The sequence below is a fragment of the Eschrichtius robustus genome, chromosome 6 (genome assembly GCF_028021215.1).
Source record: "Eschrichtius robustus isolate mEscRob2 chromosome 6, mEscRob2.pri, whole genome shotgun sequence".
Taxonomy (NCBI): Eukaryota; Metazoa; Chordata; class Mammalia; order Artiodactyla; family Eschrichtiidae; genus Eschrichtius; species Eschrichtius robustus.
Window position 1 is genome coordinate 133,831,003 of NC_090829.1, and position 16,829 is coordinate 133,847,831.

Below are 16,829 nucleotides of genomic sequence, written 5' to 3' on the forward strand. Positions count from 1 at the left end.
TGGTGAATGGTACTTAAAGTGTAGCTCAAATCTCCTCCTCTAGCCCTGTTGCCCTCACACCTCCTCCTCCCATGCTCCCCACTTAATAGAAGAAAAAAAAAGTCTGGACAAAGGCTAAATTGAAGAATGTTTCAACCCCAAGGAGAAAAAATTCTCTGGGGTCAAATGACAAGGAGAGAAGGAAAAAATAAGCATCCAATAAATCAGACAGTAAAAATTCCCTGCCCAGGATCTTATATAGGAGATAGAGCAACAAACAGGAAGAGATACCCAACAGGCTTGCTTAACTTGTTCTGTCTGATTGAAACATCTCATGGAAAAGAGAAGTTTGCAAGGACATATACACACCCAGAATCATGTCACTGCTGCAGCTAGCAAAAAAAAAAAAAAAAGAACAAAGGAACAGAGAGTGGCACATATGGAATTAAATATTCTCCTTCAAAATCACTGACCAAATAAACCTAAAAGAGTTACTAACCCTCCCACCCGCATCATCTGCTGGTCAGATTTTAATAGCCTGCCCATCAAAAGAAAAGTACATGCAAATCACAGATATTGAGATAGAGGAAATTAGAAGGTCTGGAGATAAATTATGGACGGGTAATTCAGTGGCTTCTACTTCCCCGTCTCTGAGAGGTTAGCTCCAATGGCTTTGAAGAAAATAATAAAGGCATAGAAGTTTTAGGTAGACAGCAGAATTATTTTCTCCAAAGTCTATCTACCAAGCCCAGGAGAAGGAAAGAGCCTTTTGGATAGCTTGGGATTTAGTATTAATACTGATGCCACATCATGGGTATCATAAGCTTCCTTAATAAAAATGCTCCCTCAATTTACGACATTCTCACAGTGTGGTAAACAAGAATTTTTATCCCAATATTTTTGCAGAACAGGCAAACTGAGATTTCGGATAAGTAACAAAGTGGTGTCCAGGTCTCACAGAAACAGACCGAGAGCCACAAACTGAACACTGTTTGCCAGATTTATTCATCACAGCACTTTGATCCATCCCTACTGAAAAACAGGACTTAATAGCTATATGGGGAGGTGGTAGCCACGGAGACCAAGAGCTGAGCTGTAATTAGTAGAACAAATCAGGATGCCAGTTTTAATAACTCCAGAAATTTGTTTAAGACTTCTTTAAAAATGTAAATCTACCCTAATTATCTGAATGATGACGCTAATCTATTTATAAAGAATACAAACGGCTCTGACTGAATTACAGCTCTGAATTCAATTGAAGGGTACAGCTGACACGGCAAGCCAAGAGCTGTACAGCTACGGTTCTTCAAGGCAGTTTCTGGAACCTAGGTCTTAACATTTAATTTCACAGCAAATGTGCTAAGGTGCAGTACATTTTAAGTGGGTGTTGATTTGGATGGGCTAAAACCATGTTACTCGCAGAGCAATTTTTGAGACGAAAGGGGCCCAAAGTACATAAAGCTCTTCGCAATTTAGCAAGTACATGAAATTACAGATTGCAAACATACAACTACACAACCTGCCGCTCTGGAGGTCAGATGAAAATTCTCTTCCCCAAGCAACTACATATGTTGGGCTGATAAACACAGAAGGTCATGGCCTTCTTCAAATGCATCAGGTATTTATGGTCACCAAAACCATGGTAAAAAACAAAGTGAAAAGGAAGACTTCCAAAGAGATCTATGTTCAATATATGGTGTGCGTGTTTTCACATGGGCAAGTGAGAGAGAGAAAAAACACATTTATGTATGAGAGAACAAGCTTTCCACTTACCATTTCCATGAGGTAAATATAAAAAATATGTATTGGGGGCTTCCCTGGTGGCGCAGTGGTTGAGAATCTGCCTGCCAATGCAGGGGACACAGGTTCGAGCCCTGGTCTGGGAAGATCCCACATGCCGCGGAGCAACTGGGCCCGTGAGCCACAATTACTGAGCCTGCGCGTCTGGAGCCTGTGCTCCGCAACAAGAGAGGCCGCGATAGTGAGAGGCCCGCGCACCGCGATGAAGAGTGGCCCCCGCTTGCCGCAACTGGAGAAAGCCCTCGCACAGAAACGAAGACCCAACACAGCCATAAATAAATAAATGAAATTTTAAAAAAAATATATGTATTGGGGTTAAAAACATGACACTGCCTAAAAATGACATGAGTTATCCACAAGCACCACATGCAAAGATCTCTTAAGGTAATCCCTTTCATATTTTCTTTGCACAATAATTAAGGGCCCATCAAGAGAGGCTTAAGTAATAAATGTCGGAATAGATTCAAGTGAAGATTTGCATCCATGACCGAGGGAGGACATATCAGAAATCCACACAGAGCAGTAAACTAGAAAACTACTTCAGAGACTCTTGTCAAGTCGGGCTCAGGATTAATAGTCAAGATGAATATTTTTCAAAAATACATTAGCTTCTACTCACCAGCGCATGAAAAGATGATACAGAAAAGATCCCAAGGCGGCCCATTGCCACTTTCGTTGGACGGCTTGCAAAGGCAAGTAGTCTTTTAGGGTTGGGCAGCTCCCCACCTTGGAGGCTGGCTAAATAACAGCGGTAGCGAAACAGGTCCATTTGGAACTGTTCAAGATTCTGCTCCCAAACAAAGATCTACAGTGGTGAAAATATGGGAGAAGAGTGGGGAGAAAAAGGGAAAACAAATGTTAATTTTATCCCACACAAATGTTACAAATTTCTGTTATAAAGGTATTAATTTTAGTCCTAAGGGGTAAATAGCAGGTACCCTAAATTTCTTAGGTAATAGGTCAAGTATTATTGTTTCCACAGCTTACATGCTTTTCTGCAAAGATCTATAGCCACAAATTCAGTATGATAAATAGAAGAGATATCCTTAGTTGCTCTCTTCCCTCCCATCATAGATTTCACATTTGCGGCCATGATAGGTCCATTAGCTCCAGGCTCTGGACCACAAACCCAAGGCAGAAGACGTAAAAAAATGGAGGATTTCCAGCACTGGAGAATTATATGACTTACCAAGAGGTGGTTTTTCATAGGAAGACAGAGAAGAAGAAAAGCGAGGTGATTTCAAAATCAGAGGCAAATAGGCCAAGAGCTTTTGGGAAGAGGTGGGTGGTAGAGAGTACAGGGTGGGACAGTGGAAAACTAGATGGTGTAGACCCAGACTCTGGAATACATAGTTCCAACCAGAGGATATATCCAAGATATTTCCACATTTTTCAAAATGGCAAAATAATACCTACCTCCTGAGGCTGATGTGATGGTTGAATAAGATAATGCAAGAATAAGAGTGGGACCAGGGTCTGGCATATAGTGAAGGCTCAGAGATGTTAGCTATGATGTGGTTATTGATTAATGGTTGATATCTACCTTTTTACTTCAACTTAAAATACAGTGTTAGTGTAAACACATATCCATAGCACTATTCACAACAGTCAAATAATGGAAACAGCCCAAACGTCTATCAACAGATGAATGCGTAAACAAATTGTGGTGTATACATACAATGGAATAATATTCAGCCATAAAAGGAATGAAGTATACATACTGAAATGTGGATCAATCTCCAAAACATTATGCTAACTGAGAGATGTGAGACACAGAAGGTCACATATTATGCAAGTGCATTTGTATGAAACATCCGAAATTGGTAAATCCATAGAGACAGAATGCCGGGGCAGAGGGGAACAACAGCTTAAAAGGTATGGGGTTTCCTTTTGAGGTAGATGACAATGTTTTGGAACTAGACAGAGGTTGTGGTTACTCAACATTGTAAATGTACTAAATGCCACTGAACTGTACGCTTTAAAGTGGTTAATTTTGTGTTATGTGAATTTTACCTCTGTTTAAAAAAAATACAGTACCGGGTAATAAAGGGAAAGAATAGACAGAGAAGAAATATGGAAGATCACATGCTGGTCAATTATTTAAATAGTATTTATTCACATAATTATTTCCCAACATATTAGGCAAAGTTTCAAAGTGTTACTAGGTGGCTATCACTGACTTTAAAACAACTAAATGGAGGGCAAAAATGTCCTCTCTTATCTCACGAAATCTTTCCTTTTCAGCGTGAAATATACTTGTGCACATATACAGCAATTATACATATATTTTTAAAACACACTCTACCTTTCCCCTAAATTTAGAAGTCTGAATTTATTGAGGAGTCAGGAACGAATCCCCATCACAGCTAAGCACCAAGTTAACCTGATAACGCGGGGAATGAAATTGCAGACTTTCCAGTTACACAGATCCCCAAGAACAGCATGCCATTGGTGGGAGCAGGTGGGCTCTGCTATTAGATTTCTGTCTTTCATTCAATTTAATATTGTTCCCTTTAGTTCATAACAATCAACTGTGAACAACGGGCGAGGAAAACTGACAGTCACAACAAAGAATTTAGCAGTCGGGATGACAGGCTGACAGTGAGATAACCGACAATGTTTCTCGATTCCAAGGCAGCAGAAAAACTTTCAAGACCTAAGGATTACGCCCACGTCTAAACACGGAAGAACAATTACCTGATCTAATATAGTTTTCTTCTTCTTTGAATCAGTGACTGAAGACAGCTGCATTTCGCCCATTTTCTTCATCTTTTCGTCCATATCTATCTTCTGTTCCAGTTTTTTGATTTCCGACTTCAGCAGTTGGAGCGTGTCTTCTTTGTGATGGTGCCTTGCGACAGCGGCTGCACAGGCAGAATGCATGGCAGTGATCCAGTTCTCCAGCTCCGTCTGGCTGGTGGTCTGTGATGGGGGAGGTGGGGGCCAAGAAGAAACAGCCACCTCTCAGGTTATCGTAGACAAACCAGTGCATTTCCAGACAAGCCATGGCTGGGAGTCAAGGAGGCAGGTCTAGACACCCCATGAGGAAGGCTAACCTTTCTGAACTCCTCCTTCAGAGAACACCTAAAAGAAGTTAGTCTTAGGTCAGACACCAACCCCCCCCCACCCAACCCCCAGCCCCCAACAGCTGATGGGAATGAGGCCACCATGTCTGCTCACCCAATGGACTTACTGAACTCTCTTGTTGCAGTGGACCGAACATTTGTGTCCCCGCCCCCCCCCCAATTCAAACATTGAAATCATAACCCCCAGTGTGATGGTATTAGGAGGCGGGGCCTTTGGGAGGTAATTAGGTCATGAGGGTGGAGCCTTCATACAGGGGATTAGTGCCCTTCTAAGAAAGAAGCCAAAGAGCTAGCTAGCTCCCTTCTACCATGTGAGGACACAACAAGAAGACAGCCATCTATGAATCACAGAACGGGCCTGACCAGAACCCAACCATGCTTCCACCCTGATCTCAGACTTCCAGCCTCCAGAATGTTTCTAAGCCACCCAGTCTATGGTAGTTTGCACTAAAATACTTGTATATGTGATAATCCTATACAGACAGCTTAGTTTCCAGTTAAGTGGGTTGCTATGAAGCACAGGTCAGTTTCCAGAGAGGACTGGTCAGTTCCATGGTGAGAGTGAGGCCGAGGGATATTATTAGCCAAGGAAGATGCAACAAACCTTCCCCCAGTGAAGCACAGTGACTCCAATCCACAGGTCCCCTGCCAGAGCCAAGCAGCCATGACAAAACTAGGGCTGGGAAGGTAGTTCAAGGAGTGAGAAGCAATACCGTCTTAGGGAAGTGTCTAGGCATAGCAACCACTCAGCAGGATCCCAGCCACTAAGAATGACCAGGTCAAAGGGGATCTAAAGACAATGCTGGGTAACACCCACCAATGGGCAGGTAACCTCAAAGTGGGCTTGCTGTGACTCACAGTGTTCTGAAAGGCAAAAGTTGGGGGGATAGCTCATGTGTAACAATGTGCCATGATTAATTCTTTAGGAACTCAATTAATGAGTATTGCCTCAAACCTAGAGAAGTTTAGTAAATGCTCAGAAGTTAGCTCATCTGAACAAAGGGTCTATTTGGCTACTTCAATATTAAAGGAGCTGACGGCATCATTTTTCACGCACAAAACACTGTTATTTTTTTCTTCCCTCTGATGCATCTTCTTAGTTTCCTGACTCATTTGAGCCATGGTTTGCAAACAAAATTCTATTAACAGGACCCCACCCACATGACTGAAATTTAAGTGAAGGCACCACCGCAGGTGTCTATATTATTTCTGAATCTCATCATATTCCACAAAAGAAACTGCATCAAATGTTACAAATGGTGTCTGCCAGCAGAGACACCACACACTGGACAAACCTAGACAATCTGGCAGTTGTTAGGTTTACAACAAAATATTTGCCTATATCTAAAGAAGACTTCAAATAGCTAGACATTCTCCTAAAAAAACAGCAGAAGTACCACCTGATAAAGCAAATGGAATCATTTTGTGAGGACTGAGTGGGAAAAGAAGAAGAGATAAAGACATTGGAAGTCAAAGGTAAACACTTGTAGGTAGAGAAAGTTAGGAAAAAATGCAATGTGTGTATATGAGATTCATCTTTTTTTTTTTTTTCACTACACACCTAGGACTTAATCATCTTATAATTGGAAGCTTATAACTGACTACCTTTATCCATTTCACCCCCCATTCCCCCCTTTAATTCTTTGAGAGTTAAAAACTCCACTTCGGAATTCTTAATATTTAATCTCCTCTTGGAAAGTAACTATGTTACATTTTGTCTTTGTGTATCACTTTAAAGTTATTCAAGAAAAACACAGAGTTTAAGATCCCCCAACATATAAACACCATGCTTCCTCCTGCCTGGTGCAACTAAAACGTTTGCTGTCTCTCCGTGCCTCGGCATCAGTGGGTATTTTGCCAGATGGGGTTATTCACCGCCCCCTTCTCCCCACTTTCTAAAATTTATTAGAGAAGGAATCAGTTCAGATGGGAAAACAATCAAGTAAGGATTCTTTTCTGAAAGAAAAACTTCCAAGAAGAAAATACCAAGTGCTGGTGAAGATATGGAGCAACCAGAGTTCTTATGAGCTGCTGGAGAGCAAACTGGTATAACTGGTTTGGAAAACTATTTGGTACTACCTCCTAAAGTGGAATCTATGCACACCTCGTGACCCCCGAAATGCGCTCGTGGGTATATTCTCAACAGAAATGCATTCCTGTGCTCACCAAAATATATGTCCCAAAATGTTCACAGCAGTACAACTTGCAATGGACAAAACTAGAAACTATCCCAACACCTGTCTACAGGAGAATGAATGAATAATGTGTATAATCACACAGTGCCATACTACACAGCAACGAGAATGAAAGACCAGTAACTACCCACTACAATATGGATAAATCTCACACACATAACATTGAGGAAAAGAAGCCAGACACGGAAGAGTATAGACTATAAGACTCTATTTATATAAAGTACAAACACAGGCAAAACTAACGTACACAGTTAGAAGTGAGAAGAGTTGTTTGATGGGAATTGTGGGGAGAGGGGTAGCATCTGGAAGGAAGCACAGAGAGGTCTCTGGGGTGCCGGCCACATTCTGCTTCTTGATCTGGGCGCTGGTTATGTGAGTGTTATGTCACGGGTGTGCCCAGCTTGTGAAACATCAACAAGATGTGTACTTTTCCGTGTATATGTTATCCTTTAATAGAAAGTTTTAAAAAGATCCTTCCAAGCTATATTACCCTAATATTTAAGCATAATTTTTCTATAACTATCTTAAAAAATATTACCCTTCAGAGTCTATTTTTCAGGAAAAATTGTCACTGCAAGGTTGTAGTGGAAGTTCCCAACAGCATGACCTTTTCCAGCATCACTTCTTTGTCCTCTAAAGTGCCTGGCAGCATCTGATAAACAGCTAGTCCCCTGAGCCAAAATATGCTTTTCCCCTTTGTATGCACAGCTCCATGGAAACAAGGAGCTTTTAGATGTGAAGGGAGCTGGTGTTTTCACCCATGTGAAAAGGATACTGGGGGGTGTTTCAGATGGAATCCATGCAGAGGTAGCATGTCACTAATGAGGAGAGGATGCGTCTCCAGTAAAAACAGCTGGTCCATCAGTGCTCAGTGAGAGGTCAGTATCTATTCCCCCAAGACGATCCTCACTCAGCTCTGCCTTCCCTCCCCTCTCCCACCCCCTCCCCAGGGGAAGAAAAGTAAATACCTACAACCCTGACATAATATCTGAGGAACAGTCAGAAAGAGCTTAAAACTCCTGATACAAACACTGCTAAATATAAGTTACAAACTTAACATTTTCAATAAATATATTCATCTAGAAGGGGTCCAGGGGACGATTTTACAGATGAAGAAACTAAAGCCCAGTAAAATTAGAGATGACACGGTCATTTATTATAAACCCTGATCTCCGTCAATCCTATTCTTTAAAAAAAATTTTTTTAATATGCTACGCACACCACTCCAGAGCCCCGACCCCCCAGCTCTCACCAATTGCGCTAAAAGCCTAGCTGTGGGGTTTTTAGTGTTGCCCACTCCTTTTGAGCTCTCCCTAGGGACACAGAGGGATGGACTTTTCCTGCTCCCTGTGAAGTTAGGTGTGGCTATGTCACCTGGCTGGGGCCAATGAATCTGAGTAGAAGCACCATGTGTTACTAGTAAACAAAAGCCTGATTCACCCTATTCTTGTCTCTTTGCTTACAGTCCTGGAATTGTGGGGCCAGATGGAGCTTCTGTCAGCCTGGGTCCCTAAGTGTCTAGGATGAGAAGAGCTTCATAGCCAATGTCCTACAGACACATGGCCGGAATGAAAAGGTATGTTAAGCCATGGAGATGTGAGGGTTGCTCCTTACTGCAGCATAATCTAACCCATCCTGACTGATACACTAGCAAAGTAAGAATTCCATTTCAAAATAAGTGATGTTTTTTAAATAAGAGTCTGTAATAATACAGTTACCCTCCAAGAGGAGCCACAAGCTGATAGGTTCTGCAGAACAACAGCTTTTTGGTCTCTTCACTTAATGTAAAGAGAGTCCCTTCTTCCTTCCGCCTGTGAGATTCTCCTCAAACTCAGCCAAGGGCAACACACTCCATTCTCATGTCAGAGAGTTTATGTTTGCCTCCCACTTAAGAGGTGGAAATGAAGGAAACTGATACCAGTTGATGAAGCTAAACATCCTTTGAAAGGTGTAGCTATCCTGGAATTTAAGAGAAAGGAAGATGGTGGTTGCCAGTGGTTAGGGGAAGAGGAAAATGGGGAGTTCGATGGGTACAGAGTTTCAGTTCTACAAGATGGAAAGAGCTCTGGAGATGGATGGTGGTGACGGGCGCACAACAACGTGAATGCACTTAATGCCGCTGAACTGTGCACTTGGACACAGTTAAGATGGTATGTTATGTATATTTTAGCACAACTTAAAAATTTTTAAATAAGATAACATAAAAAGAAGGGGAAAAAACATACCAAGTTTCATAACCTAGAGAAAGATGTTTAGAAAAGTATGATCACAACGTTATGAAAAATTTAGCCATCAGCCTTTTAACCATTAAGTACGCTCAAGCCTCCAACCGCTTTTAAAACCCGTCAGAGGCTGAAGGCAGTTCCATTAGAGAGAATTTTTGCTCCTACTGTCCTGCCTAAATAAAACAGCGGTCTCTGCCATTCTCTACCATTAGGACAAATCAATTTCTAAGAAGGACAATTCACTAAATGAGCTTTTCAGCAGAGTCTGTCCTTTGGCAGCGGCATACACGGGCTACGTGTGACTGAGAGGGTGGGCAAAGACTGCGCTGACTGCTGTCAACAGCAGGTTAAGTAGAGACAACTCTTCAAACAGTTCCTAGCCGTTTGCAGGCTTAACACTTCTGAGCTGATCACAGCAGACCACTAACTTGATACAGTGTTCTCCAGTGTGGCCACACCAGGATTTAAACTCTGACATGCTAGGAAAAGCTTTTCAAAGCCGCCAACCTTGCATCACCTTCTCGAACCAGGCAAGTTTAATTCGGGATACCGGGTCCACTCCAGCGCCCTCCATCAGAATCCAGTGGTCAAAAAGGCAGAAAGGAGAGACCACCAAGTGGTACCCTCTCAACTTCTTCCACATGCATCACTTTCCACTAAACAAACAGCAGGAGACAGGTAGAGAGAGTGAATTGTGTGCTGCTTCCTTTTTGCCTGCTGGGGATGCTATAAATACTGTATAAAGTTCAGTGAAGGGGATAAGCAAAGTTCTTGCTGACAGAGGAACATAATCAGCAAAAAGTGCATTTTGCATAAGAGCCCCTTTGAGCGCAGAGTTAAGATGAAGCACAGGGCTTCATTATGTATTTAAATAGATCCAGCTTCAATTATCCAACTGAATGGAGGATACTTCGTGATTCCGGATAATCAATGGTTTACGTGAGTGGCAGGAAAAGGGAAATTCATTTTAAACAAGAGAGGTACTAGAGAACATATGCCAGGTCTAGGAAAGTAAAATGTCAAATAATTTGAGTTTATAGAAGCACAAGAATAATCGTAAAGTAGGTTGAACTTCTTTTTTCCACTTTAAAAGAACAAAAAGGAGAAGGAATAAAGTTATGCATTAATTTTAAGAGGCTAGGTGGGAATGAAGTTCCTGTGTGAGTTCCTGAAAAGTCTTTTTTCTCATTGGTCCTCTGCTTAACACATTTTAGAGTTTTCTTTATACAAGACTTAATTAAACCATCAGTGTTAATACCTATAAAGAGAATGACAGATATGACCCCATAATTGTAATCTGGGGCTCCTCTCATCCACTGGAGAAAGTCATGTAACTGGGCACCACTCCCACCCTTACCTCCCAACCTCTCACCCACCCAAGGTGAACTCTTTCAAGAATAAGAGAGGCTCCAGACTCCAGGAAGCCAGACACAAAAAAAGAAGGAACTGTTTACTGCAAACAAAGGAGTACAGGGAAACCTGACCCACTGAGTGGCCATGGCAAAGCTGAGTAGCCCCCAGAAAAGGCCAACAAATATTATCAACTGGACCCGCTCCACAAAAGGCCTCCCAATCTGTTCATGCTGTCATAGCCCCCAGCAGATGACAATGTGCACTGATGAGATCCAAGCACTTCTTTGGTATCTCATACTTAAATGTGGTCAGACAACTAAGGATCACCAGACATGTGATGAAAGCCTCCAGCATAAAAGGCAGACACCAAAGCACATGGATGAGTTAACACGGTGACTGTTATGCATGAGGTCTAGAGAGACAAGACTGAAGCAGGAGGATACAGGGCCAGGGGAGGGCAGGCTCCAGGGGAAAAAAACGGTTCTGATCAACTATTTAATGAATTGGAGATTTAGAAAATATTGTGAAGTAACCAGAAATAAGCAAATTAAGCAGGAAAAAAAAAAAAAGATAATCATTAACTACGGGCAAAAAAACAAAATGTTGTTCAAGAAAGGAAATAAAATGATAGTACACTATTTGGCTCAGCAGCTAATGCTATTTATACAGTCATACAGCACGGTGACATCAAAACAGCGTAACAGGGACTACCGATTTAACCCCAGATTTTCATGCAACCATATAGAAGATGAGGAAAGGAGAATGTGTATATAATACAGATAGATATTCATTTATCATAACAGAACATCAGTAGTTCATGTCTAAGTTCAGTTAAGAAATAGTATTGAGACAGGCTGGGACCTGGGACCCTTTGCTGCAGTACTTGCACCTGGACAAACATCTCCACCAGCAACAGAATACAAAGTAACTATAAGGGACTAAAAATAACTGCATACAAGTGCACTTGGAGCAAATTATGAACAATACGATACAAAAAGACCAAAAACCCAGCTGCCACTTTTGAGGTGTCAGGAGCAAAAGCAGGGTACTGTGGATGATCCCTGCACATAGCACCACCAAAGGGGTGGGCAAACCACCCCTCCTGCCCGACCCATCAATCCATCCCCACCCTCACCCCATTTAAGGGTCAAGCTTGCCCCCCTTCAGAGAGTGAGCAAGGGAAACTGTTTCTTGTTTCTCTCCCTGATGTTGCCGCTCAAGTCCCAGTAAAGCCTTGCCAGAACTTCTCATCTGGCCTCTTAACCAATTTCTATTGATTAAGGAGTCCAAGAATCCTGGTCAGTAACAGTATAAGCATACTGATGAGAAATGAGAGTAAATGCAAGAAAAAGCAAACAAACAAAACAAAACAACAAAAAACACAACCAGTTAAAATAGTGGAGTACAGTTGCTTAAGGGAGTGAGGATTGGAAGAGAGGGTAAGGAAGTATGGGAAGAGAATTTCACTTTAATTCTTTTAAGGTTAATTGAATTATTTAAAACTATGTGTTCAAAACAGAAACAGACTCACAGACATAGAAAACAAACTCATGGTTATCAAAGGGGAAAGGCAGCAGGGGGCAGGGGGGTAAATTAGGAGTTTGGGATTAGCAGATACAAACTATTACATATAAATTAGATAGACAACCAGGTTCTACTGTGTAGCACAGGGAACTATATTCGACATCTTGTAATAAACTATAATGGAAAAGAATCTGAAAAAGAATATATATATATAATATATATATATATAACTGAATCACTTTGCCGTACACCTGAAACAAATACAACATTGTAACTCAACTATACTTCAATTACATACATAAATAAATAAATGAAGCTATCTGTTCATACTGACTTAATTACAAATTTAAAATATTGTAAAAAGGAAGAGGAATACTGTTAGTAACATTATTTGGATGATACCTAACAGTATACAAATTATATGTTAAAATCTAACTCAGCCACAATTATATCTCTGCACTGTACTTTTAACATATGTGGAGAAACCTCTGAACACACTAATAGTAGGGCATGCACTGCAAACAATTACCAGCCCTGTGCATCATTTTGCACTTCAACATCCATACTCTCCCACAATACTCTCCTTAGCGCAGGGCCAATGGCACCTCATCCTTTGAAAAGGCCCCCTCTGGTACCGGGAATGGGCAGAGTCCAGGAGGGACCCCATTCACTTTCTGTCCTTCAGGGAGCTCTCTGATCCTCTATCCCAAATGGGTCATTAATAAGATGCCCTAAGGAGCTCTTGAACTTGAGTCTATGGCTCGTGGGTCATATCTGCTGTTTCATTCACCAGATGGCATGAGACTGAGCCACCAGAATGGTGCTGACAAGATGATCTGGGTTGAGTCCAATTCTTTACAGAGATTAAAAAATTTGGCCTGGAGTTCCACACATGTCATCGGTGACCCTTCTTCACAACTAACTTATGCCAAAACCAAAGGTAAATATTTCTAAAGTGGCTGGTGAGAGGCAGGGAAATGATCTACAGTGATGAGAAAACAGGACTTTAGCTAGAGACCAAGTCAACACTTAACAAAGAGAATACAGACCAAACATTAAGTTTGTCATATCTGTAGATAAGTCTAAGTTAGGAGGGATATAAACATCAGGGAAGATCAAATTAAGATCCTAGATGATATCATTAGCTGGACGAAAACCACAAAGATAAAATTTCAAAGAGGTAAATCTAAGTTCTGCATTTGGACTTTTCAAAAAATCTATTAAAATAAGATGGAGAAGACCTTGATGCTGAGGGTTTGACAGACCACAAGCTGGGTATGAGTCAACCGTTTGTTGTGGTTTCTAATAAATTAAGGAATTGACACTAGCATCATGGAGGAAATGAGAGGAACAGGAACCTAAATGCAGGCGGCACAAGGCGGAACCTGACAGGGTATCAGGTTCTGGAACACGATTACAAGGGAGAACCTCAAGGAGAGGAACTGAATCATAGGGAGACTGGCTCGGAAACCTCAAGCAGGGAGACCTAAACAGGAGACATGGCGGAGGGAAATGAGAGCTGTTTTCAAGTATTTAGAAGGTTATGAGAAAGAATAAGCAGGAAAGGCTTACTTTAAGCTCTGGGGGAGAATATGGAAGCAAAGGGAAATGGCAAAAGTCACCGGAAAGAACGTATTATCTCAACATGGTGAAGAACTTTCTAGAACTTGGAGCCAACTAACAAAGCAGATGGTTAAAGAGCTGGGAGCTTCCCAGGGATGGAAGCTGTCCAGCTGTCCAGGCTGACCAGCTGTCGGGGGCCTTGCAGAGATGGTGCCTACTTACGAGGGAGGCTGGATGTTAATCTACTCAAGTCCAAGATACTAAATCCTTTCTAAAGTCTTTTCTACCAAGTCCACTTGATGCTCCTTGTGAAAGAGGATTTCCAGATTTTTTCCTAATCTGGTTGCCCTTGTCCAGGGCATATGCCAATGACCTTCATCGAGTCTGACACATAGAACCAGATGTGGCACTTGAAGATAATTCCCCAGAGCATGATAAAACTCAAAGCCTTAGATTTTTCACAGAGAAGCCACACTCAACTTCTGTAAAGATACTTGGGGAACTAGTCTCTTTTTCTTATAATTAAAATGCTAACTATAACATTTATTGAGCATTTGCTATCAGACACCTGACTTGCATTATCACATCCAATCCCCAACTCAACATAAAGATATAAATACTATTCTTTTTTTAAAAGGGTCTTTTTAAAATATGCATGCTATAAAAATTAGGAGTTTGGGATCAGCAAAAAAAAAAAAAAATATATATATATATATATATATATATATATGCATGCTGTAGCCTCATACAAGTGACATTCTTAATGATAAGAAACATTCTATGGAAAGGCAATGACCCCTTAGAGATAATATTTTCTACACTTCTTTAGATATATAATTGCATATGATTTTCTACGCAATCAGGCATCATTCTTACTCTGCCTGCTAACTATGTTCCCAAGGCATTTAATATAGGAATTTAAAACTAATATTAGGATACGTTACCATAAAAGTCACTGAGCTTTTTGGAATTGTATGTAACCTCCTCCCGTAATGGATGAAGAGAGGGCCGAGAGGAAACGGTACTTTGTAGGTGATGGGTGCTATTTCTGGCTTCCAGTTGGAAGGAAGAACGCTAATTAAAATAGTTTAAATGCAGGAGCTATAGCCTCCCTTTGCAGACAGGGTAGCACTTCTTCTATATAAGCTGCTCTAACATTCATGCCCATTCCCACCCCCATCCGGCACACAAAACCCCTTTTCTACTTCTGCTGGTAACATGAATCTCCTTTCCATGGGCGAATCTGAATAACAGCATCAGATCAGAAGCATACGAGCTCTGGAAACTGTGTGCACTGAACTGAGCCCTGGGGCTGGAATAACCTACAAATTATTTCCATAATCGTGCTTGATCTCCCTCGCTTTAGCCTCACCCCCTACACACACAGGTTCCTTTCAAATTCAGCCCCTCCAGAGTCATGTGGATTACAATAAGTAGAAGGTAGAAAACGCCCCATGGATCCCAAAGAGCAGTAATTTCCTCTGAAAAGGTTCATTTTGTGCTCTATCCCACGTAAGTAGCATAACAATTTCACCAAAACAAGAGGACAGAGAGGTTTTCATGAATAAGGTCCTATGTTGCCACAAAAGAATTGTATTCAATGTGACCTAATGGGTATTCAGATTCTATTAGCAATTTTATGGCCAGGAAAGTCCTTTCAAAAGGAATTCACATCATGGGTGTGTAGGTAAAAAAGAGAGTATCCTGAAATCAATGAGATTATCATCTAACCTGTATAATGAGGCAAGAATAGCCAAAATCAAGTTACAGTTTTGAAATATTCCCAATGAGTGGCTTAATTCTAAGAATGAGAAAAAGTCACTTTTTACTGTAATCACTGATTCTTGCCCATGTTCTTCTTAGGGTAAGTAGTGATAGTAATGGGATAAATAATATACTTAGACAATAAGGGGCTTTGGCGAAAGAGAGGCTTGGTTTGAATCCAGCCCCAACACTCAGTAACTGTGACTTGACATCCAATCATTAGCCTTTGTAAGCCTTAGCTTCACAAAAGGGGGTACACAATCCACATCTATTGGTCAAAATATGGATACACAATCCAACTCACTGATTTCTGGAAGAATTAAGTGGGTTCACGTTGTAAAACACTTTCAAGGCAGTGGCATACAATAAGGGCGCAGTAAAAGATAACTGCTGATATCATAATAATGTTATTATTGTTGTTATTGTTAGAGTAGTTAGGCATTTCCTCATTTGCAAGATATCCCATTAATTACTAAAAAGCTATGCTAGATTTGGAAACACAATGGTTTATAAGTTATATAGAAGAATCTTTTCAGGAAACAGAGCATGTAGATTTTTTTAATAGGATACACAAAGCACTACCCATTAGGGAGTGCTTGAGAAAGGTAGATTTGAGAAATGAGACTACATTAAAATTTAAAAGTTTTGGTATAACAAAGAATACCTTTAAGAGAGTAGAAGGCTAGCCACCTAGTGGGAAAGGATATCTGCAATGCATATAATCAACAAAGAGATGATATACAAAATATGTAAAAAAACTGCTATGAATCATCAAGAGAAGAAAGACAACTAAATGGAAAAATAGGCAGGAGACTGAAACAAAAACTTCACAAAAGATGATATTGAAGTGGTCATTAAACCCATAAAAACGTGCTCAACTTCACACTAATAGTTTTAAAAACAAGATCTGACAATGACACGTGTGGACAAGGATGAGGAAGAACTGGAATTCTCCTAGGCTGCTGATGGGAGCATAAATTATTTCAATAATTTTGGAAACTGACAGTATCTAGCAGACTTGAATGTGTGCATATATCCCATGACCCAGCAATGCCAGTCCTAGGTATGTACCAAAAGAAACGTGGACAAATGTATCCTGAACATAGAGAGAAGAATGAATACTCATAGCAATACTGCTCAGGATCCCTACAAACTGGGGTCAACTCAAAGGTACATATGGAAAGGTTGCCATACATCCCAGTTAGCCTAGGACTATTGAAACTTATGCCTATTATCCTGGCGTAGTTGTTAATAGCGCTGCTATAACTCTTAAACTTGTCTAGTCTCTAAAGTGTCCTCATGAGTCCATCAGAAGCGAGGGGAGAATAAGAAGCTCAAAA

At 40.9% G+C, this 16,829-nt stretch overlaps 1 protein-coding gene across 3 annotated transcripts in view; it reads right to left on the reverse strand.

Annotated features, from left to right (window-relative positions):
- TIAM1 (TIAM Rac1 associated GEF 1) overlaps positions 1-16,829 on the reverse strand; it is a 132,805-nt gene that overhangs the window by 91,233 nt on the left and 24,743 nt on the right. For all 3 annotated transcript variants that reach the window (XM_068545751.1, XM_068545750.1, XM_068545749.1), the window contains exons 4-5: positions 4,477-4,701; positions 2,399-2,584 (exon numbers count right to left, since the gene is read on the reverse strand). In XM_068545751.1, the coding sequence (XP_068401852.1) occupies positions 2,399-2,584; positions 4,477-4,701 (411 nt within the window). The remainder of the gene's footprint in view (positions 1-2,398; positions 2,585-4,476; positions 4,702-16,829) is intronic.